The sequence below is a fragment of the Nicotiana attenuata genome, unplaced genomic scaffold, assembly GCF_001879085.1.
Source record: "Nicotiana attenuata strain UT unplaced genomic scaffold, NIATTr2, whole genome shotgun sequence".
NCBI classification, from domain to species: Eukaryota; Viridiplantae; Streptophyta; class Magnoliopsida; order Solanales; family Solanaceae; genus Nicotiana; species Nicotiana attenuata.
The window spans coordinates 18,450-37,711 of NW_017673552.1; the positions used below are offsets into that span (position 1 = coordinate 18,450).

The following is a 19,262-nucleotide window of genomic DNA, read 5'->3' on the forward strand; positions in this document are numbered from 1 at the left end:
CTTTTAATTTAGAAAATAAATCTAAACCGCCAATATAAGATTGATGATTATACTTTAAGGAACATTCAAGATTAAGGCAATATTTTTCTAATTTCCATCATCTAGTCTCAGTTTTTTAGCGCTAAGTAGAAAATCAATATTTTCATATGCTTTGAATTGTTCAAATCTATTTGAAGTGAAAAATAGCCTTGTCCACTATGTATAAAAAGTAATCAACTCTGAAGGACTCTTCGAGAGATTTTCAACATTCTCATCAAATTGTTTCTTCCTATATATCACACGTTTCTTATGAAATCCGGATTCGATATTTATTTCAAATGCAATTTCCTTGGCAAAAATCACAACAGTTGCAAATCCTTCTTCTCTATATTTGTTAAGAGAGAAATCAAAAAATTTCACTTCACATAACTCTTTTTTTGTTTATATATAGTCTATTAGGTGTAAAAAAAAATAGGGCCCTAAAAAATATGGGGGCTAAAGCAGTTGCTTTACCTGCTTTAGGCAAGGGCCGCCCTTGTATACCACAAAAAAAGGATGAAAATATATAAAAAAAATAATAAAAAAAAAGGTTTATGGGAAATAGGGTTTGCAATCTTTGAGATCTTCCATGTATTAGAAAGACAACTATTAAATGGGTTAGAAATATTCAAACCTAACTAAAAGGGCATTATCGGTATAAAGATTCACCTGAACCCTAATTTTAGCGTAAATTTACCTTAATGATCCTATTTGGGTCAATGTGGCAAAAAATGGTGTGGCCAAAAGGATTTTTCCATTTACAAAAGCTAGAAATAAACAAGAAAGAAAAGTAACTGAAATACTAGTTTCCATTTTTTGAGAAATCCAATAAAATCACTAAATTATTTATATTTAATTTAAAATTTAATTTCACAAAAAAATATTTATTTTCCTATGATGTTTTCTTGAAATTAGAGGTTTAATAAGGTTTTCATAAGGCATATATTTGTTCAATATTTATTTATTTATTACACCGTACTTTTTTAAAAAATATATCAAAATATAACATCAATACAAAATTGAGAACAACAAAATGTAGATAGCCCTCAAAATCTGACCAAGCGGTTGGCGGGAACTGGCGGCTACTAATTATAACAATTATTATCTGCCATATTTTTGAGCCCCTTTGGCTTAGCTGATTTAGAGTAGCTGATAAACATTAGGTGTTGAAGAACAATTTTAAGTATTGAAGCTGATTTAAAAAATAAACAGTTACGTGTTTGGATAAAAGTGCTGAAATTAATACTATGCAGCTAAAGAACTAGGTATACGAAGAGTTTGTTTTAAAAAGAAGTATTTTAGGGATAGAATAGTAAATATTTTGATCAAACTTAAAGTGCTTATAAGCTGAAATTTGATAAGTTGGGGGGCCAACTTATGCCTTTTGACTTATTTTTAGCTTATAATCAAGCAATTTTAATTTTACCAAACGCGTAGATAAGCCAAAAAGAACTTATAGGCTAATTTGTACAGCTTATAAGCTTAGCCAAACCTCTTTAATTTGCACTTTTTGCTAACCTATATATTTCTTTCTTCTTATATAAGTATATTTCATTTCGCCATCGAAGTATCCAACTTCCCATTTCTGAATTTCTTCTCAACTAACACCGAAAGGGTAAAACCCAATTGCCTAATTTCACTCAAATTTGTATATTTATACTAAGAATCTTTAGTTTTGATTCCTTTACTATCTGGGTCTATCCAAATTCGGGGGTTTTTATCTGTCTTCTTTCTTCTCCATTGCATCAGGTGAAAACTTTAATAAGTATATTTTGAAAGAAATGTGAATCTTTGGTCAAATCTTAGTTGTAGCTGATTTTTATGTTGGTGTTTGTAGTTTTTGTTTTTCGAGCAATTAAGAATTTGAAGTTCATGTCTTTGATCAATTGAAGAGTATATGAACTTGATTCTCATTTCTTAATAATTTTGAATTATTTGATGTATCAAATTTGAATGTTGTTATCTTTCTGCACAAAGTGAAAACTTTATAATGTCTTACTTCTGGTTGATTTATATCTGGCTGTTTACTATTATTCCTACCAATTCAACATTTGAAGTTCATGTCTTGATCATTTTGAATTGCATACTTCATTCTTATTTCTTGATAATTTTGAATTGCGTTGGTGTATTCTTTCCTCTGTTGAATCTTTTCATACTCTGGGCTCTAATGTGTAATTCATTTATATTCAGCTTCTAGTGGGTGATTTTAAAATAAGGAGATTTGAAAGGGTGCATTTTTGTAAAGCTCAAATCTTTAGTCTAAGCCTTTACTGAATCTGCACATTATTTCTACCATCACTTGTTAGTTTTTAAGTATTAGCTAATCGAGGAGCTGAAATTTATCACAAGAGCCTTTTATCATCCCTTCATTTTCCCATTTGAATTGTTGTAGAGTGTTGATGGGGATCTCTAGCTTATACTTATCTTGGAAATTTTCTGCTACTGATCTTCTTTTCATTGATGAATGGGTTGTTCTGAAGTTGTAATCTTGGCGGGTTGTTAAATTGTAGATAAACAATCTCTGCAAGGATTGCCATGGACTCGATGAATGGCACCGATAATGTACCAGAAACGGCGACTCTTAAAATCAAGGCCTTCTTTGAGTCAGCTCCACCACTAAAAGATGCTGCTGAAATAGAGACAAAATTGAAGGAATTTGTCGACCGAAATTCTTCATCATCAGGCAAATTTGCTTCCATTCAGCTCTCATATCTTGTATTGTTTCAACTTCCTTTTCCACAATCTGGAAAATCGCAACGCCTGACTTTACTTTTGACTTTGCTTTTGTTGTCATCTTCAGAGAATGGAAAAATAAACAGGGTGGTGTGTGTGACTTCCGGTGGTACAACTGTTCCTTTGGAGAAGCGATGTGTTCGTTATATTGACAACTTTAGCTCTGGTCATAGAGGAGCTGCTTCCACAGAGTATATCATGAAACACCATACTTACGCCTTTTATTACACATTTGGTTCACATACATGTTTTACATTCAAGTTAAACTGGAATTGCAGGTACTTTTTGAAGGCTGGTTATTCTGTCATCTTTCTTTACCGTAGGTTTGTATTCAAGTGCATTGCTATATATTACCATTATCTCAATCAAGATTCTTCCCTTTGAAAAATAGTATATGCTCCTGACTGGATTCTTAAAGCCATGAAACTCTGCATATGCAGGGGAACTTGCCAGCCATTTTGCAGATCACTGCCTGATGATCCATTGCTCGAGTGTTTTACTTCAACTGATCATTCAAGTATTCAAGGTCTGTTAGTTTTTCATTTATGCCTAATACTGACGGACACCATTTGTCCATTACTTTCTAGATTCCTAGCAGCATAGAACTGCATGGTGAATTTAATAAAATATTCTATATTAATTATATAGGGTCATTTTAATAATATCTAATTTCTCAATACCTTTTCGTACTTTATGTTATAGAGGTGCAGCAGATCCTAATAAAATAGATGGAGAGAATCATAAGGAGAAAATGTAATTCTTGATGTGATGTAGTTTTCCTGGCTGGTTAGGGTTACTGGGAGAATATTTATTGCATTTCTTGGAATATTTTGAACTTGTCTGTTGTTACTGACCATCTCATACTTTCAAGTCTCACATACATTTTCTTAATGGTGCTATCTCAGTGGACCCATCGCATGCTGAAGTGGTGAAGAGAGCCATTTCTGAAAATCGTTCTGTAAGGATTTTTGTTGATTATTCATTTCACTATTTCACATACCAATGGTAACAATGAACCTTAAGAATATTTAATTGCAGGCAGTTAACGGGGGCTTCCTGTTGAAATTACCGTTTACAACAATTTTTGAGTATTTGCAGGTAATGTTCAATAGAGTTTTCTTTTGACAAGTAGGCATTGTTAGTAGATTGATGCATCTATTTGATATATGAGTGCCTGTAAAAGAATATTAAATGTATTTGTATTAAGCAGATTCTTCGGCTGATAGCTGTGTCTTTAAGGAGCCTTGGGCCTAGTGCTATGTTCTATCTTGCAGCTGCAGTTTCTGACTTCTATGTACCATGGGAGAGCATGGTAATTATTTCTTTTCTTCTTGCATTGTTTTGGTTGAATTTGCTGTCTGAAATGGTCGGATGCAGTTCAATCTTTGTGAATTTCTGTATTTCTTTCTTGTCTCCTCCCTCTTTTGTTTCAATACCAGAAATGGTAGTTATATAACATGTCATCTGATTTCAGTTCTTCTCACATCTTCTGGTATTTGCTTTACAGACGGTGCATAAAATCCAGTCAGGATCTGGTCCTTTGGACATGCGCCTTGCTCAAGTACCGAAGATGCTTTATGTGCTCAGAAATGAGTGGGCACCTGTGGCCTTCTGTATATCTTTCAAGGTTAGCTGATCATCTCTTGAGTTTCCTTGACCATAATCTTGAAGTCTGCTTTACCTGTAAAAATATGCTGACTGTACAAATAACCGTGTCAAATGTATCTTGAGAATAATTCTGCATATGATATGCCACTGCTGCCCAGGACTAAATAAGATCAAAATCGTATTCATATTCCCTTCATCTTATTCATGCAGCTCCATTATACATTTTCAGGTGTTCCAATTTTTCATTTGAAATACATTGACAAATATTCTGTGTCTTTTACAAGTTTCAAGAGTTCAACACTCACTAAGCAGTTCAAATTTTGACTATAATGTGTTCTTTTTCCTATCAAGTTTACATATGGAGTCTTAACAAGTATACCTTTTTGCTAAACAATAAAAGAACGTATAAAGTCGAACTAACTCAACCCGCATGCATAGTCAGAAAGTTCACATAAACTACTGAACAAAGGGAGTGCATAGATTCTTCCATTCCAACCTCCGCATCAGGTCTTAGAGTTGAAATATGCGGTCTTTTTTGGTGTTGGTGCCTTGGTGGTGGTGGTTAGGGAGGGGATGTGATATACTTGCATGTATTTGATGGATGTGAAATTAGTACTCTAATCTTGCTTAGCAACTTTTTTTATGTTTAGAATGAAGCATATACCTTTGAGTTGCAAATTAGAACTTTTAACCATTTGATTAAGTCTCAGGTTAATCAAGATACATGATTGTCAGTAGTTTGTCGACTGGTTCCATAACATGGTACTTGTCAATGAGTCACCTTGTATGACTGTTGTTAATTGGATGAGATATGCCTCTTTCACCAATTAGTCTGGACAAGTTTTATAATCAAATCCAGCAGTTAGATGTCAAATCATTGTTTTATAGGAATTTACTGAGTAGTCAAGTATATCCTTGACCTTTACTAGATCAAAGCACTGATTTTCTTCCCCACAGCTATATGTATATATATGTATTTGACCTATATATCTATATACCTCTAGTTATCACATAGTTTGAATACTGATTTCAACATCTACTTCTTGACAGTTGGAGACAGATACAGATATCCTTTTAGGAAAGGCTGATATGGCACTCAAAAAGTACAAAATGCATATGGTGGTTGCTAATGAACTTTCAACCCGCAAAGAGGAAGTTATAGTTGTGACAGAGCAGGAACAAATCACAGTTTGTCGGGACAAAACACAGGCCGGTGCTGATGTTGAGGATCCATTGACTACACTTGTTGTGGATAGGCATTCAGCATACATTAAGCATTCTGATGCATGATCTCTAAGGACTGACTGGTGATATTTGTTGGATCAGTGGAATCTGATTTCTTTTCAAGAAGAATGCACTACACCTTTGCAACAATTATGTAATCAACTGTTAAAAAGAGAGATATCTTTCCACCCTACTCGACCAACCACCACAGGCCACAGGCTCTCTTGAAAGAGGAAAAAGAAAGAGGGTAACTTTTAGTTGTTCCAACTGCGGAGTCTTTTTTTCTTGTTAAAGAATATGTTTCATGAAAGAAAAAGTAGCTGTACCCCTTAATTTATTATAGAAGAATATGTACTTTCAGCGCTGGCTATAATTCTTACAGTTCCCATTTAGAAGTTAGCAGCACCATATTACTCCCTTTTCTCTGGGCATGATGTTTTTCTAGATGATAGCTGTTTTTTAGTGTCTTGGTAGCTTCTAAATCATACAGCTGATCTGGTAATCTGGGAACCAGCATTAAGTTACCTTAACTTCGAAAGTTTAGCACGAGAGTCCCGTAGTTAAAGTACTCAAATGAATATTATACAATATTTGGAAAAAATACTACTTAATTGGTGTGTGTGTGTGAAATACACATGCTTTGCATCTTAGTACAAAAAACACTGGGTGAACCGTCTGGATTGTTGTTGACTTCTAAAGAGCAGCAGTATTTATAGAAAGAGAGATAGCATCTATGGAAGCATAAACATGGCATACGGCAAACTAAATCCTGCAACCTTGCCAAGTATAGTACAACTATGATTGGTGCCGGCAAACTAAATCCTGCAACCTTGCCAAGTATAGTACAACTATGATTGGTGCTTATCTAAATAACTTACGAAGATGCTATTTGTTCGTTTCTACAGCGACAGACGGGAGATATCATATATACAGTGTTTTCTTCCTCCTCTATTGTACAATACATTGTTCGGATCAGCCTCAAGCAACTTCCCAAAATACTGCATTCTTCATCAGGTGCATGGAGGAGAACCCACACACATTGAATTTTCTATAATTTTTCACCATCATCCTCTTCGAGCTCCAGACCTTCAGCAGCAAGAAGCCTGCTAAAGATCTTTTTCTTTTCTTCCTCTGCTTTTCTCCGCATTATATCTCTTTTCCGTAAGACAAGTGTATGCCGCTTCAAAGTATTATTAAAGTTCTCCAAGGATGCCTTTTTCTCTTTAGCGATAATTCTCCTTTCTTCGTCAGGATCCATCTGAAAGTCCATTTAAATAAAATTTAAGATGACAATCGGAAAGGGATCTGGACCATATCTATAGTCCCAAGAGTGGAATGGAGAAAAGGACGTAAGATTTGAGTAACAGCAAGCTAATCAACCACTGCTTGATCATATGTATGGTATAATGCAGATTTAAGTGACCTGCTCGTGTATTGCGTTCACCAAATGACGAATATCCATTACTACAGTGAGAAGAGAGGAGCTGAGAGGAAAGAAAGCAAATATTGATGAAGTGATCAAGCATACCATGCATTAATTTTGCCTTTTAATGTGGATTTGAACTTTATGGGTTTGGTATGCCACTGAACCCAGTGACCATTTGAGTTACTGCATTCAAATATTAATATTAATACATATTTAGTAGATTTCTTAACACATATAGGGTTTGAGCCAAAGCTACTGGGTTCAGCTGAAACAATAACTTATAGCGTACATCCGCCCCCTAATAGTGCAAGGCAAGTGGGTTAGTTGAGTATGCTAGCTGATAGTTCCCCCTCTTAGCTATAATCCAACTCTGTGGTAACGATAGAAAGACACTGAGCTGTGGAAAAATCAATCGGCCGAGTCCATGTGGAAAAATTTGATGCAAATGTTCCAGGGCAGTTAAAGCATACATTAAATGCAGATAGTAGTTCACAGCAAGAAAGTGGATCACCAAACCAGCTAAACTTCCATCCAATAAAATAACATGCTTCCTCTGCATGCCAAAAGTCGTGTTTAATGAAGATAATGCTATTTCAATCTCTTCAGACTATCAAAAAATATGTTAGTAGTATATTTCCACGTGGGATTTTCAGAACCACATTATGTTCTACCGAGAGGTTAAAAGTATTTAAAGGCTAAAGCACATCTTAGTATGTGCATATGTTGAAGTGACATAATCAGTGCATTACCAACATAAAAATGCATAAGTTAACAAGGGTAACACAGGCAAAGGCACTTATAGACGACTCTAAGAGCGCTCAGAAATGCAAAGAATGTACTAATAGCAGCTCGATACCTTTGAACGAGCGAGACGGCGGACCTTCAGATTTAATTCTAACTGCTGTTGTTCAGCCCATGCAGCAATGGCCATATCACCCCGCTGGTCAAATGCTTTTCGCTTTTTCATAAGCCACTCCACCCATGCTTCAGATGCCTGATAAATAATGGAAGTGCATCATGTCAGTTTGAGACAATGAAGATACTGCAGGCCCAGAAGCTAGAGACAAATAGAACCACATTCTGGAAACTTCCATTGGCAGCAAAAAATATAAACAAATCCAGCACCATCTGATTCCAATTACCCTGAAGGAGACGGATTGAATCATAAATAGTTCAATTACAGTCCCCAAAAAAAAAGAAGCCAATATTACAAGAACATAACACCTTTCTTTTTTTGCATTTGCTTTTGCAAAAACAAAGATTTTATTAACGCAAGGGTAACCCCAGAACACAAACAATATACAGAAGATCACTATACACATGTTATAATCCAAAGTCTATGTGCTCTACAGAAACACCCAAAAGAACAAAAAGCACGATGCTTCTCCCTCTGATAATCTAGTCCAATTTTGGCCTATCCTAATGAATTCCACTTCTACAGCGCATTTTACTTGTCCAGTCGTATCCCTACCCAACGAAGTATGTGGTTTCATTTGCATTTACTTGAATTCATTTATAATAGTTAATGTTGCACTCCAGACATCCCAACTCTCACAACGAGTGAACGGCAGGGGTATCTGTCTGTCTATACGAATGTAGATGCCATATATTTCATGACTGAAAAAATCTATTCTAAAGGAGCTGGATTTGAAAAATTAGGCAACAATCCACTGACAGGGGTCAATAATAAAAGGTCTTAATTCAGTCCAAGATCAGAAAACATCCATAATAAGCGAAAGGAATATGTGTTTAAGAAGTTCTTAATTTCTCATTTTTATATACATTTCCCCTTCCGTGTTCAAATTTGGTAGTTTGCACCTTAAAAACAATCACTCAGATGTTTCAAGAAGGAAGCAAGATGGAATATATTAAAAGGAGTATACTATAATTATGTTCTTTCAGGCTAGCAAAATTTCTTTCACGCGTCAACAAGAGGCTATATGTCTAACAGAACAGAGTCATTAAATCCTAGCCCATTTCAGATTGATAACTGACACTATCTGGGTAATAACCAATCTTCTCTTTGTTTATTGATGAAAAGATAATAAATTAACAACAATCAATATTATTATAAATTTTCACCTTCATGGGGTTCACTCGATTGTCAATATCATATTTTCTCCGTTCATCTTCATCTATAAGCAGCTCATAAGCAGCTTGAATCTTAATGAATCGAGCTTCAGCAGTTTCTCCTTTCTCAAGAGTCCCTCTGCCATTATAAACTTAAGAGGAGAAACAGAAGTTAGTTTCATATAGAAGAGAACAGCCTGTAGAAGAGCTCTAGGAAATCAATACTCCGAAGCAACAAGAAATTACCAAGATTGACCCTCAAGAGACGACAACCATTGTTTTCTTTTTGTGTATTTTTTTTTACACAGAACAAGGAGATCACTACACACAATCTCAATTCAGAAGGAAAGTAAAATATATAACCATCATAATTTATCCCTCCATTAAGGCTTAAGAGTTAAATTCCCAAACTGCCAACCACTTGAAGTTTGTGGTCCTATAGGCTATAACATCCAACATTTACTAGATTATTGTTTTTCTTAAGTTTTGAATTTCAACAGCCTAACGGGGCAAGAGGACTCAGCTTACTGAAGTTTTGTTCATTTCAGATTTCGTGATTGAGATAATGGACGTTCACACAACTGGAGCATTCTGACCAAACTAGTTGAGCTAGGAATAGGAATTTGTATGATTATTAAATGTTTCCTATGAGAAACTGCCATTAGTTCTATGCCTACTAAAATCTTATCTACGATATGTCCATTTTCCACTAGTGAGAAGCTGCAATGGAACACCTCAATAAATCAACTATTGATGGAAACAATCTCGTGGTATGCAGAAAAAGTATTTCCTAACATTAATTCATGAATTAGCTTCGCTGACAGGCCTGCTCAAATACGGCTTTTATGCTACAGGAATAGGTCATCAACTGTACAAAAACACATCATATAAATCAGTTCCAAAGCTAAATAGAGATTCTATCTAAGGCGTAATACAGAAAAACAGTAAGTGGAAAGGCATCTTACCAGTGAAGACAACTCAAATCATAACAAAAGCTGGAGAGGGGATTTCTTTTGGTGGGTGTGGGACACAGTTCCCTTTTCTTTTTCTTTTTTTGGAGGGGAGGGGTGTGTGGAGTGGGAGTTGGGAGGAAGAGTGGAAGTGTCGTATTACATCCAAGCTCTACTAATTGAAGATGAGCATACAACTTAAATATAATGTTATAAAAAAGCATGCTAGATAAAGTGTCCAATATCTAGATGTAGAACCAACTTCACACACTTACACACACATATACAAGCATATGTATTTAAAGAGTCTTTTTCTTCCTATACAAGCTCGTGAATACTAAGAGTGTGTTCTTCCTTTCTACTCAATGGCATGAATTGGATATCAAAGAGTAGTATACCAAACAAATTCTTTTATATACATGAACATGAGTATAGCTACAGTCTAAACTAGCATCAGGTCAAATACAAGTGAGCATAGCTAAAGTCTAAAGTAGCATCAGGTCAAATACAAGTGTGCAATATACTGATGCTTATACCAGAAAAAAGTAAAGAAAGGAAAAACGTATGTATGAGGACTGCACTAAAATGATAACTATAAGATTAAACACAAACCATCTGGATGGTAAAACTTCGCCAAACGTCTATATGCCACCTTTATTTGTTCTTCATCTGCATCCCTTTCGAGTTCTGTAAACAGAAACATTGCATCAATGTTTGCAAATAAGGAAAAAGCATCGAAATGCACAAAGTGAGATGGAAAGGGACTGCACTGCGGCTTATAGTCTGCTAAAAGGAAGGGGCTTTAAAGGTAGCTTCAGAGTTTGTCTTATTACTAAAACCAGTATAGCATGTCGGTAGTGTAGACACTTCATAGAAACTTGATAAGCAGGAACTAGGCTGTTCGTATAGGCATATCACACCTTTTACACATATATCTCAAGATGAAGATGTGCTTTATGAAGCCAGATTGGATAAACACCAAAAGCAGGAAAAAGATATAGGAAAGGCATGGAACGAAAAAATAAAAGTTGAACACTCATACGCGTAGAACACATGAAACTATGAAAATGCACTGTGTTAGTTAAGAACCATTTTCTACAGAAATTGACAGTTTCTTACAAAGATGTATACTCTGCAATTCGCTTTTCCAGCTTCTGGGTTATTCTATTATGTTCACTTGAGCTAGCAGAGGTAACAATTTATTTTTAACGCAGATTTGCAACTCCTAGTTCTCTATACTTCACTAAAGTTCAGGTATTTAACACAACATAAATGTTTCTAACCAAGTCCAATTCAAATACATATTTCATCAGAAAGCATTAATACCTTCTACCTTCTACTCCCTCCGTTCACTTTTACTTGGCATGTATACTAAAAATAAATTTTCATTTACTTGACACTTTACGCATATCAAGAGAAGACAAACAAAATTTCCTGTTATACCCACAGTATTTATTACTCATTTCAAATCATTTTCTCAAATCCAATAAAATATGCATCAATTAATATGAGTATCATGGTAAATTATGCACTTCATTTTATTATTCCTTAAGGGGCGTGAAAAGTCAAAACGTGCCAAATAAAAGTGACGGAGGGAGTATTTCATAATCCAACATATCCTTATAGCGCTTTAATTCTTTCTCTGCTTTTTCTATAAGATATTTTCTCATCGTAGTCGCCATCAAATCGAGCTCAACTTTTATAGATTGACAATCTGAATAATATTTTTGAACTGGATTTTTTTGAAATGGACAATCTGAATAATATTACATAAGCAGCTTACTTGGAAACTAATTACAAGTAAGCATCTATTCTAAACATGGATTGGTAACCTAGAATATATGGTAAAAGGCTTTCTATAACCAATTAACCTACACTTACTATGCAATTTTTTTTTAACACTATCACTTGTATATAAGTTAAATCCAAGCAAACTAAGAGTATAAGTTTTATACACAACTAACGTAAAAATGCTTTACACCTACTAGGTCATTTAAAAGCCAACTACAGGTTTGTCTATAATAAGCATGGGCGGAGCTAGGGAGGTGGAAGGGGATTCAACCCTTCGCTAGAAAATTACACTGCTTATACAAGGTTAAAATTATTTTTATGCATATATAGTAAATGTTGAATCTCCTTGGCTTTTTCGTGTGTTGCTCCGCCACTGATAGTAAGCGCTAGATCAGTAACCTAAAGTACAAGCAAGTACAAGTAATTGTCTATAGTAAGTGTTATATCAGTAACCTAGAAAATACACAGGTAACTACATGTAACTGTCTATAATAAGTTAGCGGTCATTAACCTAGAAAGTATGGTAAGTATAGGGATTAAACACACCAATGCTGTAAAAATACCTCACACCTTTAAATCCAAATAATAAAATTTGAACAAAAATCCTGGAAACAGAAAACGGAAACAAAAATTTATATACCAAGAGTTTCATAGGGAGACTTGGAGTCGTTCCAATTGTAAGCAGAGGTAGTCACAGTTTTCCTCTGCTGATTCAATCGATAATCCCATGTTTCAATTCTTCTCGAAGTACTGTACAATGATGATTGCAGCACCGAAGGTTTCATCCATTGAGGGGCTGAATTAGGGCTTCGGATTGAAACCCTAACCGCTGATTTACCCAATAAGTCTCTGCAACAACAGGTTATTGAAAAATACACAGCTTGTGGTCTACATATTGATCTCAAATTGCTCATAACTTTGGATTTTTCAGCTAAAATCCGTTTGTCTTCAAGAGTTCTTTTGAAATTTATTCCTTCAGTGGAGTAGAGAATCTCTACTTACCAAAAAAGAAATGAATCTTTTGTGAATCTAATTTTATTTATTTATTTATTTTTCTTCCAGTTTTTTGCCATCAGATTTGTGGACGGTTTATTTCGTTACATTGGAGGGAAAATTACGTAATGACTGTTGTACCCTCCAGCTTTACATTTATTCTTGTGTTTTCCTTTTTCTTATTTTTTGTTTGGAGTTTAATTTCTTTGTACTCATGAGTACGGTTGGCATACATGTGGGTCGGGTATCGATGGGTAAAAACGGATAACGCAAGAGATGGATAAATATCCAACTCGGTCTATATTTAATACGGATAGAAAATAGGTTAACGGACGGATAAAATGGATATCCATATTATATATGGCTTTTAAAGAAAATGACTTTTGGGAGAACTCTTAGCTAGCGTTTGGCCATAGATCCCAAATTTATTTTGAAAAATCTGATTTGGGTGAAGTTTAATTTGAAGATGAAAAGGTGTTTGGACATACGTTTTCAAAACATATTTTCCAACTTTATTTTGGAAAAACGTGTATATAATTTCCAAGTTTTGGGATTTTGGCCTAAAATCAGCTCAATAGCTGATTTTGTGATTTGGGATTTGGCCAAAATATGGGCAAAATTTATGGCCAAACATGAGTTTTGAAAATAAATCCCAAATTTATTTTGGCAAAACTTATGGTCAAACGGGGCCTTAGTCTCTCAAACTTGAGGAATTTATTTACCCGTAAAAAAGTACAATAATTAAATTTGTATACATTGTTTATAGACACCTGAATAAAGATGATCTGATTAGTAAATTATAAATAACAAAGATAATAAGATAAAGATACTCTAAGAAAGAACAAGCATGTATTTTAGTTAAATGCCACCGGAATCGAGCTAACCAGAAAACTTCAACAAAGCCTTTTTTATGAAACTATGTATGGTACTAAGAGAAAGAGAGATCGCTTCTATAATCCTTGTATTTCATATCCCGATAATGAGTACAAATGTTGTTATATATAGTAAAATTTGAGGAGACAAGATCCTCAAATATCGATCTCATAAAGAGTGAATAGAACCCCCTATTTATGGTTGCATAACGTTGGAAATAAATGATGAGATTTCCTATAACGGTTGCCTCTTCAATGTTAGTTTTTTCAACCGATGCCTTGCTTTCAAACTTACTTCTCTGATCTTTATATCCTCGGAATTCACATAATATCAGTCACATATCTGTATTCGGTATCCGACTAGCTACTGACTCATATCCATCATGTCTCCACTGCAAACGTGTCTGCTCGAGAGACGTCCACCTGTAAAATCTAAATTTTACACAATATAAAGAACCACAAAGTTGAGTCTTTGCAATTGTAAATGTCAAACCCATTGGCTATCCATTTTTAAGTGGATAGTATGGATCTTCTCCATATTTGACCCATTTTTAAAAGTTTATTATCTAAACATTTATAACTTAAATTCCTTTGAATTTTATTTTCTCTCTTCTTCCACAGCTCCAATATTGTTTTTGACAATTTCTTCATTATTATCGGGACATTTATTGTGCTTATTTCCTTTTTCAATTCCTATAACCAATATAGAGCAAAAAATAAAATCACCAAATTAGACCTTTAATTGTCTAGTATCTACAAAGTGTATTTGTGTAACGACCGAACCGGTCGTTTTGAGCTCTAGCGCGTCGTCCAGGAGTTTGAGGCCATGAGCAGCTTCACTTCAGGTATTATGACTTGTACGCATGGTCGGAATTGAATTCCGGGAAGTTCGGAGTTGATTTGGAAAGAGAATTCTCATTTTGGAAGCTTTAAGTTGAAAGAATTTACTAAGATTGGATTTTTGAGCAAATGACCTCGGAATCGGGATTTGAAGGTTCCAACAGGTTCGTATGATGATTTCGGACTTGGGTGTATGTCCGGATCGGGTTTTGGAAGACTTGGAAACGTTTCAGCACCTATTGTGGAAGTTAGCATTCTTTTGAAAGAATTTCATAAGTTTGGGTTGAAGTGCATTTTAGTGTTATCAATGTCCGTTTGGGATTCCGAGTATGGGAATAGCTCCGTATGGTGATTCTAGTGTTGGGAGCGCGATCGGAAGTGAATTCGGAGGCCCGTGGGTCATGTTGGAGTCATTTGGCTAAAGATAGAAATTTGAAGGCTTTGAGGAGTTTGAGCGGAAGTGGACTTTTTGGTATCGGGGTCGGAATCCGATTCCGGAAGTTGGAGTAGGTCCGTAATGTCAAATATGACTTGTGTGCAAAATTTGAGGTCAATCGGACGAGATTTGATAGGTTTTGGCATCGAATGTGGAAGTTAGAAATTCTAAAGTTCATTAAGCTCGGAATGAGGTGAAATCCATGAATTCAGCGTTGTTTGATGTGATTCGATGGCTCGACTAAGTTCGTAATGTGTTTTGAAACTTGTTGGTATGTTCGGACGGGGTCCCGAGAGGCTCGGGTGAGTTTCGGGGTGGTTTCGGACCATTTCTAGGCTATTTTTAGCTGCTGGTTTTTGGCTACAGCAGTATGCTACGCGATCGCGGGGAAACAGTCGCAATTGCGATGAGTAAAGTGGGAGAAAATGGCCAGTGACTCGCGATCGCGGAAGGACTTTCGCGATCGCATAGAGGAAAGTTTTTGCTGCACTGACTCGACTTTGGAAGCTTGTATCTCGCAATCTATAAGAAATTTGGAGATGATCCAAAAATAAAAGTTGTAGCCCTTTGTGTCTAGCTCTCAGAAAATCAAACCATTTGGTATTTGGAGTTGTGTACAAAAAGTTATGAGTGGTACACTACAGCCTATCCGGGAAGAGTTTGAAAATCGCGAAGAAGAAATTTGTGTTGCACAGGGCTGACTTTGGAAGCTTATATCACATAATCTATAAGGAACTCAGAGATGAGCAAAGCATGAAAATTATAGTTATTGGAGTCTAGTTTTCATAAAGTTAAACCATTTGTAATTTGGAGTTTTGTACAAAAAGTTATAGCCATTATACTAGAGACTGTCTGGAAGAGCTGGGCATTTGTTCTTCGTGATCGCGAAGGGCAAATTTTGGGCTGAGAGATGTTGTTCTTCGCGATCGCAAAGCATTTTCCGCAATCGCGAAGAGTAAATACCTAGGCAGAAGCTATATTTCGAGGTTTCGGCCATTTTTATCATATTTGGAGCTATGGAGCTCAGATTGAAGCGATTTTTGAGGCAATTTTCACCAAACGGATTGGGGTAAGTGTTCTATATCCGAAAGTAATTATACTTCATGATTCTATGGTTATATTCATCATTTATTTCAAATTTAAATGGAAGAAATCAAGATTTTTGTAAAACTTTTCAAGAACGAAAATTCAAGATTTGGAGGTCAAGTTGTTATCGGAATTTTATAAAATTGGTATGGTTGAACTCGTATCGGAATGCGTTGTCGGATTTTATGAGTTTTTTAGAATCCGGGCACGTGGGCCCAAGGGAGATTTTGTCAACTTTTCGAGCGGAGTTAGGAATTTATCTAAATTGAATTGTTGTGAGTATTAGAGCCTATATTTATGGATTTTCTCATTTATTGGCTAGTTTTGGAGCGTTGTGCACCGATTTGAGTCGTCGAAAGGGCTTGGAAGCCGGTTATGGAACTTCGGAGCGACGTAAGTCTCCTTTCTAACCTTGTAAGAGGGAATTATCCCCATAGGTGAAATAATTGATTATGTGCTCCTATTTATGGGGGCTACGTACGCACGAGGTGACGAGAGTCCGTGCGTAGCTACTATTACGTTTAAGTCCGGGTAGTCTAGGACCCAAAAGCATGCTATACCTGAAATATTTGTAATCTTATTGACAACTGAAATTGCCTAAATCATATCGAATTAGTAAAAGAATTTCTAAAAAGGGTTAAACCTCATTTTCTTAAATCGTTAAAAGAGAATTGACTTTTCCTTGGATAAATGTTTCTTGATGAATTCTTAATTGGTTGTTTGAATGTGTGTATCTATCAGTACCTGCGTCGCACATATGATTCGCGAGCGGGGTAACTCTATTATTTATATTTGACCGCGTCGCACGTATGATTCGCGAGCGGGGTAATAGATGCATCTATGGTTTGCGCCATTCGACCCTCCGGCAATGTACAGTTTAAATATTTATTGGATCGGGCCGTACGACCTCGACATGATTTGCGCATGCTTGCTTGAGATTTACAAATTGATATTGCCTCCCTGGTCTGAGATAAATTGATAAATAATGGATTATGAATTTGGAGACTTCTAAATATAAAAAGGAATGTTTACTTGTTTCTTGACTTACTTGAGTTTACTACCGTTTTTAATAAATCCATGATTATTCGCATTATTAATATATTATTATTAGACCACTAGTAAGTGTCGAAGTCGACCTCTCGTCTCTACTTCTTCGAGGTTAGACGGGATACTTACTGGGTACACGTTGTTTTTGTACTCATACTACACTTGCTGTGCATTTTTGTTGCATAGGCACATGTATGTCTAGTGGCCTAGTTGGGCGCAACGGCATGGTTGATATGGAGACTTAGGTGGGCTGCACCTCTCGAGACGACCCGCAGCCAGCAGAGTCTGCTTTAGAGTATTGTACTGTATTTTCTTTTCTGTCCAATTTGTATTCCGGACAATTGTTGTATTACGTTATATCCTAGAAACTGCTCATGCACTTATGACACCGGGTTCTGGGATGATTATGGGGTATTCTGTATTAACTTCTAAACATTCTTTTATTTATTTTATAAAGATTATCCTTTACAAGCCAAATTGAAGAAAAATCATAGTTTTCACAATTATTTAAACGAGAATTTAATTAAGTATTTATGGTTGGCTTGCCTGATAGCGGTGTCCGGCGCCATCACGACCCTTAGTGGATTTTGGGTCGTGATAATTTGATTTCTCATTCAAGAGTTTCAAAGAAATTTGAAGTTGATCTTGGTGTAATCGGAAAGAAAAAAGTTTCTGTCATGCGATAAATGGAGATTGTACATTGGCATTCTTTTATAAGGGAACACACTTGAAATCCAAAGAGCAACATCCTCCTAAGCACACGATACTAATCACCGCGCACACGCACATGCACATACACATATATATATATATATATATATATATATATAGTGAGCTGCAGCTTGAGCTACAAAGCTCTTCAATGGCGGAAGCTTCGAGAAGACATGTAGAAGGACGTTTGAGAAGGAATGATAACCATCTCTCTCATTATGCTAGCGAATAAGTTATATATACAAGTGTACAACTCACTAACTAACTAACCATTAAGAATAAACTTATACAGCTAATTACAACTAATTCTGCTACGTGTCTATATAGCTCATAATACTCCCCCTCAAGCTGCAGGGTGCAGAATATTGAGCACACCAAGCTTGCCTAGAAGGTGCAAATGTTGAGCCTGGCTCAACCCCTTAATGAGCAAATCTGCTAGTTGATCCTTAGTGTTCACAAAAACCGTCCTGACAATGCCAATTTTGATCTTGTCGCGAATGAAATGATAGTCAATTTCGATGTGTTTTATACGCTCATGGAATATAAGATTAGCAGCAATTTGTATGGCTTATTTACTATCACTCATACATGATTCTGAATATTAACACCCAAATCCTTGAAAAGACCAAGCAACCAAGTGACCTCCGCGACTGCTGAAGCCATGCTTTGATATTCTGCTTCAGCAGAACTTCTAGAAATAGTTTGTTATTTTTTTATTTCTAAAAGAGATAAGTGAATCACCAAACTTAATGACATATCCTGTCACAAATCTACGAGTGTTAGGACAAGCTGCCCAATCAAAGTCACACCAACAACCGAGTTCATTCACAGAACCAGGCTTCAACCAAACTCCTTGACCCGGTGCAATCTTAAGGTATCTGACAACTCTAAGAGCAGCCTGATCTCGTCCAAGTCACACCTCTATTTGAGGTTATGAAATGGTTGATATAATAGTAATACCCTACAATGAGCCGGAGTCGATTTTCCACAGGGAGCTATGAATGGGACTTACAACAACAACAACAACAACAACAACCTAGTAAAATCCCACCAGTGGGCTCCGGTGGACGACAAGATGCGGGAGGCGCGAGCTTGAATTATCTCAAATTGCACTTCCACAAAATTGGGTTGTTTCCAAGTATAATTTAAACTAAGATTACCAACTAATTGTGAGCACGTGATTTTTGCCCTATATGAATTATTCCCATAAATTCAAACAAAATAAATTTTCCCAATTGTTTGCAATTTCGTGGATTTTTGTAGCTTTTTTTGTTAATTGCATGCATTTGTCTGTGCACGTTTATTTTATTTAATTCATGAAAAATACAAAAAATACATTGCATTTGCATTTAGGATTTAATTTTATATTTTAAAATTAATTAGTAATTTAGTTGTGTTACAAAAATAGAAAAATCACCAAAAAATAACTCATTTTTGCATTTAGCTTCGAATTTTGT

General features: G+C 35.7%; 2 protein-coding genes across 6 annotated transcripts; one reads left to right on the forward strand and one right to left on the reverse strand.

Annotated features, from left to right (window-relative positions):
* Positions 1 to 1,532: 1,532 nt before the first annotated feature.
* On the forward strand, positions 1,533 to 5,991 carry LOC109216702 (phosphopantothenate--cysteine ligase 2-like). 2 transcript variants are annotated; one of them, XM_019380884.1, is made up of 10 exons: positions 1,533 to 1,633; positions 2,529 to 2,701; positions 2,819 to 2,942; positions 3,030 to 3,074; positions 3,192 to 3,277; positions 3,657 to 3,709; positions 3,790 to 3,849; positions 3,962 to 4,063; positions 4,259 to 4,378; positions 5,410 to 5,991. In XM_019380884.1, exons 2-10 carry the CDS (start codon positions 2,554 to 2,556, stop codon positions 5,647 to 5,649), a joined length of 978 nt encoding a protein of 325 aa, XP_019236429.1. In that variant the 5' UTR covers positions 1,533 to 1,633; positions 2,529 to 2,553; the 3' UTR covers positions 5,650 to 5,991. The 2 variants fall into 2 exon arrangements, with proteins under 2 accessions (XP_019236429.1, XP_019236428.1); XM_019380883.1 differs by having other exon boundaries at positions 1,546 to 1,767.
* Positions 5,992 to 6,250: 259 nt separating this feature from the next.
* LOC109216703 (uncharacterized J domain-containing protein C4H3.01) lies at positions 6,251 to 12,880 on the reverse strand. Of its 4 annotated transcripts, none has more exons than XM_019380886.1 (6): positions 12,461 to 12,872; positions 10,642 to 10,716; positions 9,092 to 9,231; positions 8,087 to 8,152; positions 7,866 to 8,003; positions 6,251 to 6,841 (listed from the first exon to the last, which is right to left on the reverse strand). In XM_019380886.1, exons 1-6 carry the CDS (start codon positions 12,732 to 12,734, stop codon positions 6,632 to 6,634), a joined length of 903 nt encoding a protein of 300 aa, XP_019236431.1. In that variant the 5' UTR covers positions 12,735 to 12,872; the 3' UTR covers positions 6,251 to 6,631. The 4 variants fall into 4 exon arrangements, with proteins under 4 accessions (XP_019236431.1, XP_019236434.1, XP_019236430.1 ...); XM_019380885.1 differs by lacking the exon at positions 6,251 to 6,841 and adding an exon at positions 7,163 to 7,562 and having other exon boundaries at positions 12,461 to 12,880; XM_019380889.1 differs by lacking the exon at positions 8,087 to 8,152 and having other exon boundaries at positions 12,461 to 12,869.
* Positions 12,881 to 19,262: the final 6,382 nt, after the last annotated feature.

Coding starts and splice junctions, on each gene's coding strand:
- LOC109216703 (XM_019380885.1), bottom strand. CDS start 12,734: ATGAGCAATTTGAGATCAATATGTAGACCACAAGCTGTGTATTTTTCA. Junction 9,232..10,641: donor GAAGTTTTACCATCCAGATG/GTTTGTGTTTAA, acceptor TCTCCTCTTAAG/TTTATAATGGCAGAGGGACT. Junction 8,004..8,086: donor CCAATGGAAGTTTCCAGAAT/GTGGTTCTATTT, acceptor ATTATTTATCAG/GCATCTGAAGCATGGGTGGA.
- LOC109216702 (XM_019380884.1), top strand. CDS start 2,554: ATGGACTCGATGAATGGCACCGATAATGTACCAGAAACGGCGACTCTT. Junction 2,943..3,029: donor AGAGGAGCTGCTTCCACAGA/GTATATCATGAA, acceptor CTGGAATTGCAG/GTACTTTTTGAAGGCTGGTT. Junction 4,064..4,258: donor ATGTACCATGGGAGAGCATG/GTAATTATTTCT, acceptor TTTGCTTTACAG/ACGGTGCATAAAATCCAGTC.